General features: G+C 36.3%; 1 protein-coding gene across 1 annotated transcript in view; it reads left to right on the top strand.

Moving 5' to 3' along the window:
• The window catches only part of Echs1 (Enoyl-CoA hydratase, short chain 1), a 47,086-nt gene that overhangs the window by 3,526 nt on the left and 26,778 nt on the right, over positions 1-16,782 (top strand). Inside the window, exons 2-3 of the mRNA XM_081731412.1 lie at positions 2,428-2,628; positions 7,989-8,113. Coding sequence (XP_081587538.1) covers positions 2,428-2,628; positions 7,989-8,113 — 326 coding nt within the window. The remainder of the gene's footprint in view (positions 1-2,427; positions 2,629-7,988; positions 8,114-16,782) is intronic.

Genomic DNA, 16,782 nt, shown 5'->3' with positions numbered 1-16,782 from the left:
GCGATAGTTTCATCTTCTGATCTTGCTGTTTTTGTCCAGAACTTCGTGGAGTGAAGGTGGCGTAGTTCATCTTGGAGAGGAATTTCCAGGTCCTCATGAATTTGTGAGATACGGCTGTCCATGCAATGTCCCGTTATGGCTCTGGCTACCCTGTTTTGAACTACCTGGAGTTAGTGCAGATGACATTGGAATGTATGCTCCCATGCTGGGTGGACGTACATTATGATGGTTAGGACGTACATTTGGTGGACGTGTCTTTTTGTTTCCATACTTACGTGAGGATGAGGAAGATGGGGAGAAGGGCATGAAATCATTGGGTAGTTTTTTGACTTGCCTCCAGGTGGTTTGCGAATTTCAGTTGTCGGTCCAGTATTACACCAAGGTACTTCGCCTGTGATTCCAGTGGGATTCTTGTTCCATGGAGTGAGAAATTGTATTCTCTTGCTGTCTTGTTCCTTGTGAAATCTACCAGCGCCGTTTTTCCTGTGTTGACTTGGATCTTCCAGTTGTTGCTCCACTGCTCAACTAGTTCGATGTGGCGTTGGAGTTAAAGGTGAGCGAATCTGAAATTGTGATGACTTGCGAAGATGGCTGTGTTGTCAGCAAAAGTCGCTGTCATCGTGGTCCTGGTAGTTGGCAGATCGGCAGTGAATCGTTGTACAGGATAGGAGACAGACAGGATCCTTGTGGTATTCCAGTCCGTATGGTTCTCCTTTCCGTGAGGTGGTTTGCATGGATACTCGGAAGGTTCTGTCGGTCTGGTAGCTTTGTAGGATTTTCACTATATGTCTTGGGATTCCTGCTTGAAGTAGTTTGTGGAGCAATCCATCGTTCCACACCTTGTCCCAAAGTGTGGCCTCCTTCGTTAAACTGATGGGTTGTATGTTCGGGCTACTCTTACCACTTGATGCGTGGTGCTATGGTTGGCAGAAGAAGCGCCCTAGGATATGGTTCGTTGATAGACAGTTATCAGTTGCGCGAATTAACGTTTGGATACTGACTATCCGCCAGTGATGGGCATTGTGGGCTTGCAATGTCATTTCCCAAAAGAAATGAATTAACCTTTGTTAATCTCTGCAATTTGACTATACGGTGTCCATGATATGGGTATTGAAAGATAGCCTACGTCCATTACTTTTATTGAAATTTAGGTCTGCAACTCCACGTTTGCCAACACGTGTATTGGGACTTTTTTTTTCTTCACTCCCTTTGACGAATACATCCTCGAAGTTTGACTATGTATTTTGATAATTCGTTTATAAATTAGCATAGTAAAGTGAAAGGAACTCATTTCAATCATTCGCATTATTAATCCAATTTTTATCCAGACAAGAGAAACTTCGGTTTATTATTATTATTATTATTATTATTATTATTATTATTATTATTATTATTATTTTAATGCTCTACAATTATGCTCCGAGGCTAAGGAAGACGGGGATTGATAATGAATGAAGGATGTGGGAGAAAACGGTTAGTTTTCAGCCAGGAAGCTAGGGAATTCCTAATTGGGTCGAAATTCAATCTGAAGACGGGAGAGCCGAGAAGTGAACAATTTTTATTTAAGCGTATTTAGCAATACAGGGAGGTAACACAGTTATCATTTTAAGTTCCTTCCCTTCTGAAATGGAAGATTTTTTTTTTAACTGAAAATGAATAGAAATTCTTGAAAACTCTAAATTGAAAAAGTTACTCAGGTAACTGGAAGCCTTGAACGAATAGCGAAAACCCCATAATGACGTGATCATTGATTAGGAGAAGAAACAAGGTATGCACAGAGAAACTCGAGCCAATTTCCAGTTTCAGTTTCAACAAGCCAAAAGCACCATGTTATTTTTCTTTAAATGCGAAATTGTAATATGATTTAATTGTTCCAATTTCACATTTAAAAATTAATAAAAAATTGTATGGTTAATTAGCAGTCAAGTATATATGCAAGAAAAATGTATTTTATCGGATATAAAAGTAGTTTGGCGTAAGAAATAAAACTATATTTATGAAAAAGAATATAATAATATTAAGCTTGAAGTTGAATTACCAATTATTGTTTTTAATTGCAATTGCTAATAATGTTCCTTTTGTAGAATGTTCTAAATAGTAATAAAATAACAGTATAATACAATGGGCTTTTTAACATATGAAGACTGTAGTAGACTCGAGTCGGCCATGGGCTTGATTAAAAACACTGTGTAATATCTATCTGTGTAATTTCCAAGGAACTCAGGATAGCTGATATTAAAGATGAAGCAAAGTATATTCTGAGATCAAGAAGTAAGTTACTCTACAGCAAATGGTAGTTGAACGTTAACGACCGCTTTTAGATACAACTTTTTCTTTTAAAAATTAATGATAGGTAATTGATTTTTAAGTTTAAGAAGCTATTCTAAGTTATGCTGATTATATACAATATTTGCTTATTTATTTCAGCTGGCAATCACGAGTACATTTTGACTGATACAAAAGGCAAAGCAAATAACGTAGGTTATATTCAACTGAACAGACCAAAAGCACTGAATGCCTTGTGCGATGGCTTAATGAACGAAGTCGGTGAAGCTATAGAGCAGTTTGATAAGGATCCCAACATTGGTGCCATTATCATAACAGGCAATGAGAAAGCCTTTGCTGCAGGTAAATAATTTAGCTCATAAGGAGAATGCAAACTAAATTAACAAGGTAATTAGTGTTCTCTTAATTGATTTCGTGTAGTCTCTAATTTACGTTACTTAGTAGTAGAGATGAAAGGACTCGGAAGAAAACTTTTTTTTTTTTTTTTTGCGCGCGACTTTTTTGCCTTGAAAATTTTAAGCTTTGTGAGAACATTTCAACTTTATTGAACATATAACAGTACATTCCACCTTACTTTTTTCCATTACAATGCAAAACAATAATAAAATAGAACAATTACTGCCAGCGGCACTTTGCCTCCCAAGTACTTGAGTGCAACCCCAAAATTTACCAATCTTATTCAGTTTAGCGTGTTTAAAAGTATCGTTATTGCGTAATTAAAGCTCAACTGCTATTTTTCATTGAAAAATTATGTCTCCGCAAACAATCTCATAGGCGCAACCTGCGCCATTAAGTCCACCTGTGGGCACCTTTTTACTGCATTCTGAAGAGGGACAAAAATATATATACGAGAAGCTCAATAATCAAAGATAATCGATCACTTAGTAGGAAAGTAAATGCCAAGTCTCTGGACACAATGTTTTTTGTTCGAACCAATCTATCTATCTATATATTAAAATGCTACGTTTATATGTTTGTGGTCAAGAAAAGTTTATATGTGTATGGCCATCCTTTCGATAATGAGTTCTCTGGAACCGTAGGCTCTAGAAAGATGCCGTTTTCACAGATCGATTGCAAATTTTGTGTAGATTGTTCAGTTCTAATTGAATATTTAAAAAATGGCCATTATTTCTTTATTACATTTTTTAGGGGTACTCTGGAAGTGTTGAAATTTTTAAAAAGTAATGCTTCGCATTCTACAATTTATACATTCCAGCACCACGCATTTGTATACCGGGTTAGTATATCTCACCCACGTTTGTTTCATGGTGAAATGGTAATGAGAAACGAAGGATAGCCATTTCTCAAGTCTAAGATGAATCTTTATTGTTTAGAGTGTTTTGCCCAATGAACACAATATATCATTGACGTAATAATTAATTGGGTGTATGTGTGTAATATATGTGCTTATTACACACTGCGTGCAAGGAACAAGAAAACACTGATCATACATGAATTAGAAACTCCAACCGGAAGTAGGCTCAAATCTTGCAAACGATGCGAGATATTGAAAAAAATAATCGAAAAAATCTCCCCTTTATGGTACCTCTTTCCAATTTTTATCAAGACGTCTTTCAGTTGTGTCTGTATAGGGATATATACGCATGTTGTGAGGAGTGACAAGGAGATTCACGCTCATGTGTGAATGATGCGCTGTGTAGAGAGCGCAGGTTCAGCTAGTATATTTAAAAATGAAAGTGACGTGAAAGAGAAAACACGTGTGTGATTTAATAACTTTTGAACCACCCGACCGATATCGATCAGATTTTCAACATAGTTGAGGTTTAGATCTGGGATGGTTTCTATCATTTCACTTTGACGGTGCAGCTTAGGGGAGGGGGAGGAAGGAGATATATATAAAAATGATCAATAATGACCGATATTGGTTTCGAATCCATAGTTTTCGGGGTCGCTGAGATGAACAGTGACACTTCCGATGTAGTTTAAATCCAAATTGAGCCCCACAGCTTGGGAGAGGGAACCCCTTGCTTACACGACCAACTTTATCTGACAGTACCTCGAGTTGGAAATCCCAAAAATGTATATGTTCTTGTTGAAGAATGCAAGACAGAAAACCGTCTATAAGAGAGTGCTTTACTAATAGTAAAAAGTGAGTGGCTAACGTAACATATTACTAATTTTTCTTACTTTATCCCAGCGAAACGGATAATTGACGCTAGTTGTTTATAAAATTGTTTTCTACGACAAGAAGTTTTAATGAAAATTTAATAGTGTTAGCGATAACTGTTAGCTGAAAATGTAATAGTTAGATTCGGTGGAGCAAAATTATCCTTTAGTATTTATGTATGAACTAGAACATGTATCAATTTTGGACCTAAAGTTACATTTTATGTAGGATATTAAGCGGAACAATCGTAGCATTTAGTGAGTCCGTTACAAGTTGAGCAGAGGAAAATTAAAATCCCTATAGCTAGGTTTCCTATTTCAAATATATTGACACGATATAACACTAAGGAAAGGGTATTATTTAGTTTCTTCCCTTGTATGTTAGTTACTCACTTAGTAGTGATTACAGTCTGTTGCTTGTAATTGTGATGAGTATAAATACAGCGTGGGCATGTGGCATAAAACTAGAGTGCATTAAAGATGAACCAACTTGTGCTAGGTGGCCACTAAAAAACACGAATGCTATCTAATTGAGTCAGGACGGGAGCGCAGCAGGGGGCAAGGGGGTACGTCCGTACGGAGCAGGCGCGTCAGCGATGGTAGGTATACGTATAAAGGAGGTCGTTTCCAAGGCTCACTATAGTACCAGTTCCGAAAGTGTCGATGGATTTGGGGGAGATACCATTTCTAAAGAAATACTAACTAGGAGTTTTGTTTCACATTCTGAAATTACGGTAGACTTCCAAACTAAGCGAACAATGCTGAAATTGGTCGTAGTAGGTCTGTAACTTCCAGTTGCACTACTGGAATAACGTTAAACATTAAGCTTATTCTTGAAACGCTGAAGCCATATCAAAAAGCTATTTCTTTCGATCTTTCACCGTTTTAATATATGAACATTAATATTCAGTCGGAAGTGGTAGTATATTTCTTCAACTTCCGATTGCACTTGCAGGATATTTCTTGCCACCATCCTCCAAAGCAGATCGACAGGCGACAGTGTCACAGAAAGAAAATTGGGCTGCAGGAAGATTGGCTAACCTCGGTGGAAATTACGGCCGGAGGACGATTGTCTGCACTGTAAAGAAAATTTACAGTTGCAAAACGATTTTCTTCTTTGCAAATAAAGCAAGTACAGCTAGTATTCATGATTAGATATGTAAATGAACATCAAAAATTAAAAAAAAAAAAAAAGAAAAAAAAACATAAGTATGATGATTATGATGAGTAAGTATGATTAAAAGGCCTTTTGACGAAGTATATGTGAGGATTTCTTGATTTGTTACTTATTCAGTTATTAAACAGCCTTACAAGCCCCTTGTATATTTCTCCATAAATAAAAAGCCTATATGTAAAAATGTAAACGTTTAACTGGAAATCCAATCGGAAGACCTAGACGCAGATGGAAGAACAATATTAAGATGGATCTCGCAGAAATAGGAATACAAAGTAGAAAGTGGATCCAGTTGGCTGAGGATAGAAGTTAATGGAGAGCTTTTGTGAATGCGGCATTGAACCTCCGGGTTCCATAGGCCATAGAGTTAGTTATGTAAAAATGTTCAGAATAATAAAATTATAAAAATGTCTTTGTGTTTATGCGCTTGAAAGTTTTAAGTTACAATTTTATTACGCTATTACTAAAATACTTGTAGAAAGTTTTTATGGTTTCTGTAGAGTTAGGGTTTCTGTAAGCCATCGTAGAAAGTTTAAAAACGTCTTCTTTGGGGCACTATCTTTTACCATTTTTGATCTATGGAGATCATCGTTGAAACAGGAAATTATTAATTTTTGCCATTTCCGATTTCAGAAAAAGGTTAATGAATGAGATAGAACTTATTCTTGGGACGCTGATTTGATTTTAAAACACCGCTTCCCGATATCTCTTACCATTTTTCGTCTGATATCTGTTAACCCATATGTACACAGAAGACAGACATAGCCGTTCTGAAAGTCTTCCGATGATTATACATAGCATAGTTTGGAAGTCTAATAAATTCTGTAAATAATGAACGTTTACTACCGTTAAATTAACATCATACCCAAAAATAGCCGTTGGTAGCTTTAATTTTGTAAAATTAACTTATATTAGGCTCTTGTAGAATTTCTGAATCACACAATAAAACGTTGAGTTGAGTTGATTTTGAGTTTAACGTCCCTTTCAGCAGTGGGACTATATGAGATGGGACCTACTGATTAACGCGGAATCCAAACCGCAAGAGCTCCCGCCAGAAATCAAACCCGATTCTCCCATGACAAAGGCGCGTACGCTAACCGCTTAGCCACCTAGGAGCTCACTATAAAACGTCTCTCAAACGGAGGACGAGATGTAAGAAAAATGTTATACTAAAACAAAGATGGGTTTGTGTCTGTTTTATTGATTTATGATCAAGGTTTAAAAAAATTGCTATATTTTGGGGAAAGGAAAGAAATTGCAAACAATACATTTTATAATAAAGTTATCACTAACCTATTATTTTTTGCAAGATTAAAAATGCGTATTATTTTAAACAGTATTAAAATGTATAGCTCGTCATTAATAGAAATATGGTGGGGTCGAAAAGATCTAACAACTTTTTCAGATCAACCGTAAAAAAGTTGTCAGGTCAACTAGTGCGGGTTTTCCTCATCCACACTAGCAAATCCCGGGATGGTACCTAATATACAAGTCCCACGCCACTAGTTTCTTTCCCGCCTTCCCCGGATAATGTGCTTGGCGAGAAATGTCATTCCTTATACGTCACAAGCTTAAGGCCATAGATGCTGGTAATGTTCCAGAAATATGTATAAATAAATTAAAGAAATGTAATGGTAGAGTTATAGTAGTGATGCCTAGTGGGTGCAATAAAGTGGCATACGCAAAGGGAGCAGGTTTCCGAGTTTTAACTCTCCCTTGCACAAGATGTATAAAAATAATTACCATATTAAAATATGTGTGGAAACAAATGATATGGACTTGGAAGCTTGAACACACCCCTTCCCCTTGATAAAATTTTGCGTAGGATACTAGCAAATTTTAAATAAAAAATTAGCCTATGTCTTCATTTGAATACAAAGCAAAATTCTATTTTTGTAAAGTATGTCGGATAGTTAGGTTTTATTAGATTTGTCTCAAGCGTGCTAAAGCTAGAATAGATTCCATTATATACATATTTTTAAGATTTATTTCAGGGTTTCCACCGACCGGGAGAATCTGGAAAAGTCATTGAATTTTAAATACGGATTTCTACGTTACAGATCTTTTTTTCCCTTACCCTTTTCCCTATTTGGTAAGGTATGTTTTACAAAATAATTAGTTTGTTTTGCAAAATTTCTTAACCCCTCCCCCACACACTATATATATATATATATATATACATTTACATGCATAGTAGATAAGGAACTTTCTGGTCGGGAAAAATATAGTTTTTTTTCTTTTTTTACATTATGTATAGACCTGGAAAACCTTGTGAAAGTCAGGGAATTCGTGCTCGCCAAATAAATGGGAGCTCTAATTATAAATTTTAGCTAGAATCATATATCGTAACCATTTTATTCTGTTTATTTGGCTTTTTAATTTTTGAATCTTTTAAATACAGGTGCTGATATTAAAGCCATGCAGAATATGACTTTTAATGAAATTATTAAGGAAAACTTCTTGAATAGGTGGTCAGTAGTTTCAGGATGTAGGAAACCTCTCATCGCCGCTGTTAATGGCTATGCGGTAAGTACTACTTGAAACATCGTTTCTCGCTGAGTGGTACATGTTTCTAAAGATTTCAGATCATTCTGTCACTCCATTCTGTTTTCTGTTTGTGATGACGTTACTTCTGTGGTGTTTCTTTCATGTGAATAGTATAAGAAAAAAGAAAATGCGCATATACACCTAAACTTTACTCAAAAGAGTATAATTTTTTAAACTGATTTTTTCAACAGAGAAAATAGTACAAAATAAAGGGTATGTAATAAAACACTTCAAACATGATTGAGAGAAAGTGAATTATGATAGCATACATGTTCAGATGGTTATACAATGGGATCACCTTTAAAAAATGCATCTACGTGTTCAATATGGTGTGGTGCCGTCATTAGCCTTCAGAAGATCTCTGGTTCGTTGTAGAATGGAGGTATTAAGTCCGCTCTCAGAGGAATATTTTACATTTCCTTATGCAATGCAATTCTCAGTTCTATCAGCGAGAATGGAGGAGGATATCTGCTCTAAAGTGAGAGCTCCAGAACTGAATAATGTTGGTCTCTAAGGATAGGACGAGCCAGGGATTTTTTCTTTTTTCATCCTAATATTCATTAAACCACGTTTTAATAGCTCCAGCAGTGTGAATTGGAGTATTGTCATCTTGCAAAATTGCCATATTAGCCGGAAACAACATTTGGACTCTAAGATGCACTTGGTGACCTAAAATATCGTTCTAATCACTGGCAGTAAGTGGTCATGTGAGCGTAATCATAGAATCCACAGAATACCAAGAAATTACAGCCTACAGTGTCGTAGAGCCGTTGTCATGTTAGGAGCATTTAAGAGTTGTTGTTGGAAACAAGGTGAAAAGGATGAGTAAGACCAATATTACGTGTTTTCAATCACAGACAATCCACTTCGTATGTTCTCGTCACCATTTTCTTCGCGCTGAAGCTTTGTTGACGATGATTAGCGATTTGGCAATGCTACATGACCGCATATGTTCATGTTTATGCAACTCGCGTCGGACTGTGATTGTCACAATAAGCTGTTCTAGGTGTTGATTGAATTCCGCAGTCACTTTTGTTGCATTCACTATGGTCCTCGGTGACAGTCCTTTTCAATACTCAGCGATCCCTGTCGCTGAATCGTCACTTTCATTTACTGTTACATTCTTCCATGAGTTCCGTAGGTCGTCATCAGGCCACCGTAGTCGTCTGCCCGCTTTTGCACATCCTCCGTAAAGTACAACTGACCACCTGTGCCTTACCTACCATACTACTAACAACAGCAGGCGCTGCACACACCTTCTCATCACCTCACGCATCTTTACGTGTTTCAAACTACAGATTTTTCTGTTATTTTCATGACCATCTTTATATAACGTGCAAAGAAATCCGTGATTAGTTTTCGTAATATTCCTTCCTTTATTTATTAGTTTCCATGTTATATTCCTTCCTGACATTTTTAAACTAACTTTTGTAAATTCATTACAGATACCCCATATTATTGTAGCCCAAAAACGGCTTTTCTCTCCCTTTCTGTAGGTAGTTTCATCCATTTAAAGAGATTGAAACTAGTAAACAAGCGGTCATCTTTTACTTATGGAGTCGAAGAATATATAAAGTTGGGGCCGTGGATAAACAACCATTTTTCCTGGAAGAGGAAAGACTTTCCTCCATCCCTTGTGGTTTAGCAACCGCAAACCTCAGTGGAGGTGGCGAAGAGTCAATGCTGCCAGATTTCTAAACTGAATGACTTTATTTCTCTCTGTTTGAAGGCTTCCATTCCAGATCGTCATATGAGGACAGCAAAAGTAAAATCTGATATTTTAGTTCAACTTAAACACCAACTTATATTATGTTGGTATTCGAAAGTTATCGAAAAGTGACATGCTTATTTATTGCCCATGAAAAATCTATACGGAAAAATAAGTTTAAAAAATCATTTTATAAACGAATCCCATTTTTCTTCCAGATAACATAAAAAAAAAAAAAAAAAAAAGGAGTTTGTAAAAGAGGAACGTTGCATCTAAAAGGGTAAATATTCTCAATTCCTGCAAGAGACTTACTTTTGGTACTATAATTTACAATTTAAAGCAGCATATAGTATGGTTATTTCCCTTTTTTCCCTTGAGTTTTATAGTTTTCCCCTTGAGTTAATCGTTTTTGCGCATCTCAAACCATGGCCTTACTTTAGTGAAGGAAGACCACATATCGGAGTAATATAAAATAATTCTAAACAACATTTATTTAATATCACTAGTTTATGGCTTAAATGATGAAAACCATAGACCCAGCCCACGTCATTAACCTTAGGATACGTTTCCATATAAGACATTTGCATTCAATTGAATTACATTAATTTCAATACAAAAGTAAAGTGTTTACAGGTATCATTCTCATAATAACCTGTTTTAAATTTTATTTTAAGTTTCGGTACTGACAGCTTTAGCAACCGAGTGTTAATCAATTTTGCTGACATTTTGCACTAATGTTTGTTTCTAATCACGTGGGGATATTTCTTTAATAAAACTAAAACTATAATATTATAGAAATTGACCTCATTTCCTCTTCGCAGGATTTTTTTTTTTTTTTTTTGTCTAAGTCTGAAACTCGTGGTCTGTAATTTTTAGTGAAACGTGTACGTACTGAATTTCACGCCTTCTTAAGCAAATTCTCACACTCGGCATTTTCTGAACAAATAGTCGGAAATTTGAATATTAGTACAGACCCTTTCTTGTCCTACAGGGGCGAAATTTTGGAAATCGTTGAAACATGTTTTCGGTTAATTTTAATGAAGAGTTTATCCCCCCTGTTTTATCTTCGTAACTTCAAAGATTTGTGATATATTCTATTTTTAGTAAAACCTATTTGAACTCTCTTTCACTTTTCTATAGGACATACTGTATATTAAAAAAAAAAAAAAAAAAAAAAAAAAAAAAAAAAAAAAAACTTAGCCCTTGCTTTTTGACAAACGAATATTCTGTACAAATTCAGGTTTCTATCTACAATAGTTTGAGATAGGTATTGATGAGTTAGCCACTTATTATAGTTATGTCTTTTTGAAAAAAAAATCATAAATGATTAGTGTTGAGTTTTGATATTTTCATCCTATTTGAATGATGTAGTCCTCCTCCTCCTCCTCCTCCTACTACTACTACTACTACTACTACTACTACTACTACTACTACTACTACTACTACTACCACCACCACCACCACCACCACCACCACCACCACCACCACCACCACCACCACCACCACCACCACCACCACCACCACCACCACCACCACCACCACCACCACCACCACCACCACCACCACCACCACCACCACCACCACCACCACCACCACCACCACCACCACCACCACCACCACCACCACCACCACCACCACCACCACCACCACCACCACCACCACCACCACCACCACCACCACCACCACCACCACCACCACCACCACCACCACCACCACCACCACCACCACCACCACCACCACCACCACCACCACCACCACCACCACCACCACCACCACCACCACCACCACCACCACCACCACCACCACCACCACCACCACCACCACCACCACCACCACCACCACCACCACCACCACCTCCTCCTCCTCCTCCTCCTCCTCCTCCTCCTCCTCCATGTCCATCAGCACGTTTGTGGTCACTTACGGTTATGCTTGCGAAAGGGGCTGTTTCTTACGAAGCATATGGGTAAGAGATGTTTATCGGTGGCCGTGACTTATATATATATATATATATATATATATATATATATATATATATCGTATGTATACAGAGTGGGCCATCTATCTTGAAACGCTGTTGCATGTTTTAAAATTAACAGATAAAATTCGATGAAATTTCGTAACATGCAAATATCGATAGGCAGGGTGTGAAAAAACCCGGGTATTTTTGAAAAAAAAACCACCTGGGCCCATGTTGGATTTTTCGGGTTTAATTGTTTTTTCGTTGTTTTTTTTAGAAATATTTCAATGTTTTTGGGGTAAAATGTTAAAATATGATTTACATTTCAAGATTGTCATTGTCACAACTTGCAACAATTTTCTATTCACTGCTGTTTTGAAAAAATGGCCGCCATTCTGAAATTTTATATTGAATAACCGACAAAATCTGTACAGCAAATTTAAAATGTCATGTGCTTCTACCCTCAAAATTTCAACTTAAAAAGTCCGAAAATTGCACCCTGTAGCATGAATACCCACTATTTTGAATAATGGCCGCCATTTTAAAATTTTATGCCACCAAAATATGTACAGCTAATTTAATATCTCGTGCTTCTACTTTGAAAATTTTAACTTGAAAGATCGAAAACTGCCCTTTGTAGCGTGGATATCCGCTATTTTGGAAAAAAAAAAAAAAAAAAAAAAGAAAAGAAAAGAAAGAAAGGGCGCCATTTTGTAACTTTACGTTGGTATGACGAAAAAATCTATACAGAAAATTTAGAGTGTCTCCAGCTTATATCCTGAAATTTAAAAGACCAAAAGTTGAACACTGTGTGGTACAGGCACACAAACGAACAAATGTAGATCGAGTCATGCCAGGAGCCTGTGACGTTCGCCAAATATGAATACCAAATAGCAATAATAGTTTAAGACATAATTCATCAAAATGTATTATATGAAATAAATATTTTTCAACGTAAAATAAATGTTTTTATTGTTGAAGTTTACTTGCGGTGCTTTGTGCGTTCAGTTACGGGAATTTCCCGAGCACTTGTTGCAAGACGGTTCTTTCCTGAAAATTAATTTAAAACAATTAACAAAGTTAGGCCTATAATTCATATTTTATTAAAGTAAATGTTTCAAAATGTCATAACTGAAATTAAATTTCTTCCAGCGTAAAATAAATAGTTTTGTTGTTCAGGTATTCACTTCCGATGCCTTGTGGGTTCAATTGCGGGAATTTCCCTAACACTTCTTTCACGACGGGTTTTCCTTGAAAATGCAGCTTGCTTTACTGTACATCGAAACTTCCATTAATACTGAAGTTTGAATTCAGCAGTTAAAATAGTAAGCGTTACGTAGTCTTGGGAGCTCCGAGCATTATAAGCTTCTTAATTTTGACAAGAATTTTACGCTATTGCTGGTGTTGATTCTACAGAATGCTTATTTGAAGGGTAGCAACAAATGACTGAACTGAACTGTTGTTGGAAAACCAAATTTTACTGAATACTTTTGTGATCGTGAAAGGTAAGAAAAATACTAATAGTTTTACTAATGTATTTACATATTTACCGTTAGTACCGGCACCTATGATCTTAAACCTGTCAACGTATGAGGGATAACGTCCCTCGGCGGCGCTGAGGAAGCACTCTATTCACGGAAAGTATTTTGTAAAGTACAAAATTGCTTATTTTACTTCAAATAAGCTATAAGCATAATCCACACATTAATTTATTCTATAATTATCTCAAGCTGAGTTTTTAAAATTCATTCATTCAGTGCATTCAGAACTTTATAAAGGTCTTATGTGGAATGTTGTTGACTACCTTAGCATGAAAGCATATAATTCGCCCAAAGAAAGTTCAAAATCTGATAAAAATAACTTTCAATGTGATCACCTCAGTTGTACCAATAATATACTAACAGAAAGGTCAAAAACCCAGGTGGGTTTTAAGGTGGGTCCAATCCGAAAAACCCGCTGGGTTTTTTCGGGCTGGGCCCACTTGGGCAAACCCTGTCGATAGGTGGGCATTGTTTGATATACCTCGCAATGCCACCTGATCACAGTGTTGCCAATCCAATATAAACTTAGTTTGTTTTTTTTTAAATGACATTACGTCATGTTATTACGTATTTCAAATTTACATGTTAGATCAAAGCACTTTCGCGCAAACATGGAATAATAGTTTGTTCTGTAATCATAAAACAATAATACATCAGAAAAATAATTATACAAATAGCAAAAATAACGTAAAATTGACAAAATAACACAATCTGAAGCACAAATAGACTTGGGAAGAAAAAGACCACTTGCAGATGGTCACTTCGAATAATCATTTTTCTTTTTTCGAATTCAAGTTGTATACTCACGTCATACTAACGATAAGAGCCGTGTCTCTCGAAAGTGCTACTGTTCTGTGATTTAATAGCTGTGAATATAAAGCGTTATCTTTTACTTGCTAGTGGAATTCAAGCGACTACCGTAAATCCTAATTTACTTTACACACAATGTTAAACAATATTACTGGAATGTTCTTCAGTCGGCCGGTCGGTTTTACATTGCACAGTAGGGTGTATCGAAAAAAACTTTTTTTCGAAATTCGGTTACGGCTAGTGCGGATTTTTGGCCAAATTGCATCAATAAAACGTATAAAAAATCTCAACTCGATCAGACAACTCCTTCTGCTGCCGAGTAGAGCCCAAATATTAGAAAAATCAACAAAAGGTTCACTTTTCAACTGATTTTCCTAAAAATATTTTTTAAATATTTCCTATATTTTTCGGTCTTTTAAATTATTGAAATAGCATTGGAAAGAAGAAATAAATACATAAAACAAATTTATTACGGTTATTTCTGTACACCATAAGCATAAAAACCTAGTTAATTATTTGTAAAAATGCACTGATTTTCTGGCGTATCGTAAAATTAAATTTTAATATAAAATTATTGAAGTCTTTTGAATAACGAAGAAAACACTTTAGTGCTAAATTCTAAGAGCAGTAATAGTATAAATAATTTGCTCCCAATGCCGTATGCATCTGCTTATCACACTAGATCACCTGCCGCCCATCTCTCCCCGAACGCCTCTTCCCTTGTACTTGCCCAGCTGAAAGGATCGGTCTTATCAGTCGCCAGTAGACAACCAGCTGTGTCGAACGTGATTGTCGCTGCTTGAGTTATTTATTAGAGCTGCAGGGAATTTTAACTAAATAATTTGTTTTCGTGTGAAGTGCAGTATGTAGAAGTGAGAACAGTGTTTCAGATGTGTTAAGTACTTTTTATTAGGAAGAGAGTGACAGATACGCTGACGTTATGGCATCGACAAGTTTGTTACGGTCTGACGTTAGGAATAGCATTATTGGAACACCCAAGGAATTGGCTAGAACACAGCTACCAACCGTTGAAATGTATTAAGACAATACCTATGGGAGCGAGAAGAAAAAATGAGAATTTCGGGATCCCGGAAAGAACCTTCAACAAAGGATTTATCTTCCATCGTCGCCAGGAAGATTGTAGAAAATTGAGATTACGCCTCAATCAGCGGCGAAGCAATTTTCAGTGTCAGAAGGATTGTTGCAATGATATTGAAGTACTATAATATTGTCCGTGACTTGCAAAACCTAGCAAAGTCCGGTTTCCAAACTTCTGCGAAACGAATTGCTGATTTTCAACAGTCTGCCAAAAATATTTCATTTGATACCGCCTTTTGTAAGTGTTCCGATCCTCTTGCCTGCAACTGCGAAAAAGGAAGAAAAGTGCCAGTGCTAGAGGCGCCTTTTCTTCTAGATCGAAGAACCTCAAGTTTGAGGCGTAATCTCAATTTTCTACAGTCTTTCTGGCGACGATAGAATATAAATCCTTTATTGAAGGCTCTTTCCGGGATCCCGAAATTCTCATTTTTTCTTCTCGCTCCCATAGGTATTGTCTCAATACATTTCAACGGTTGGTAGCTGTGTTCTACCCAATTCCTTGGGTGTCCCAATAATGCTATTCCTAACGTCAGACCGTAACAAACTTGTCGATGCCATAACGTCAGCGTATCTGTCACTCTCTTCCAAATAAAAAGTACTTAACACATCTGAAACACTGTTCTCACTTCTACATACTGCACTTCACACGAAAACAAATTATTTAGTTAAAATTTCCTACAGCACTAATAAATAACTCTAACAGCAACAATCACGTTCGACACAGCTGGTTGACTACTGGCGGCTGATAAGACCGATCCTTTCAGCTGGGCAAGTACAAGAGAAGAGGCGTTCGGGGAGAGATGGGCGGCAGGTGATCTAGTGTGATAAGCAGATGCCTACGGCATTGGGAGCAAATTATTTTTACTATTACTGCTCTTAGAATTTAGCACTAAAGTGTTTTCTTCGTTATTCAAGAGACTTCAATGATTTTATATTAAAATTTAATTGTACGATACGCCAGAAAATCAGTGCATTTTTACAAATAATTAACTAGGTTTTTATGCTTATGGTGTACAGAAATAACCATAATAAATTTGTTTTATGTATTTATTTCTCCTTTCCAATACTATTTCAATAATTTAAAAGACCGAAAAATATAGGAAATATTAAAAAAATATTTTTTGGAAAATCAGTTGAAAAGTGAACCTTTTGTTGATTTTTCTAATATTTGGGCTCTACTCGGCAGCAGAAGTAGTTGTCTCATCGAGTTGAGATTTTTTATACGTTTTATTGATGCCATTTGGCCAAAAATCCGCACTAGCCGTAACCGAATTTCGAAAAAAAGTTTTTTTCGATACACCCTATTGTACAGTAAGAATAAGATATAGGTTGTTAGATTAACTGTTGACTAGGCATATGCAAGACAGAGAATATTGGAGTTGGTGCACTTTTGGTCTAACTGAATACAATTATTTCGTACATACGCTTGAAAAAAAAAAAAATAAATAAATAAAAAGAAAGCCACAGATTTCTCACTGTTAATCTTAATCCTTTGTAACTATATCCTTTTCTAATATCGTCGTCATAACTATGT

Source organism: Thermobia domestica, chromosome 11, assembly GCF_964235325.1.
Source record: "Thermobia domestica chromosome 11, izTheDome1.hap1.1, whole genome shotgun sequence".
In the NCBI taxonomy this organism is placed as follows: Eukaryota; Metazoa; Arthropoda; class Insecta; order Zygentoma; family Lepismatidae; genus Thermobia; species Thermobia domestica.
Note: the sequence above shows the minus strand (reverse complement) of the source record. Positions and strands in the feature narration are given on the sequence as shown.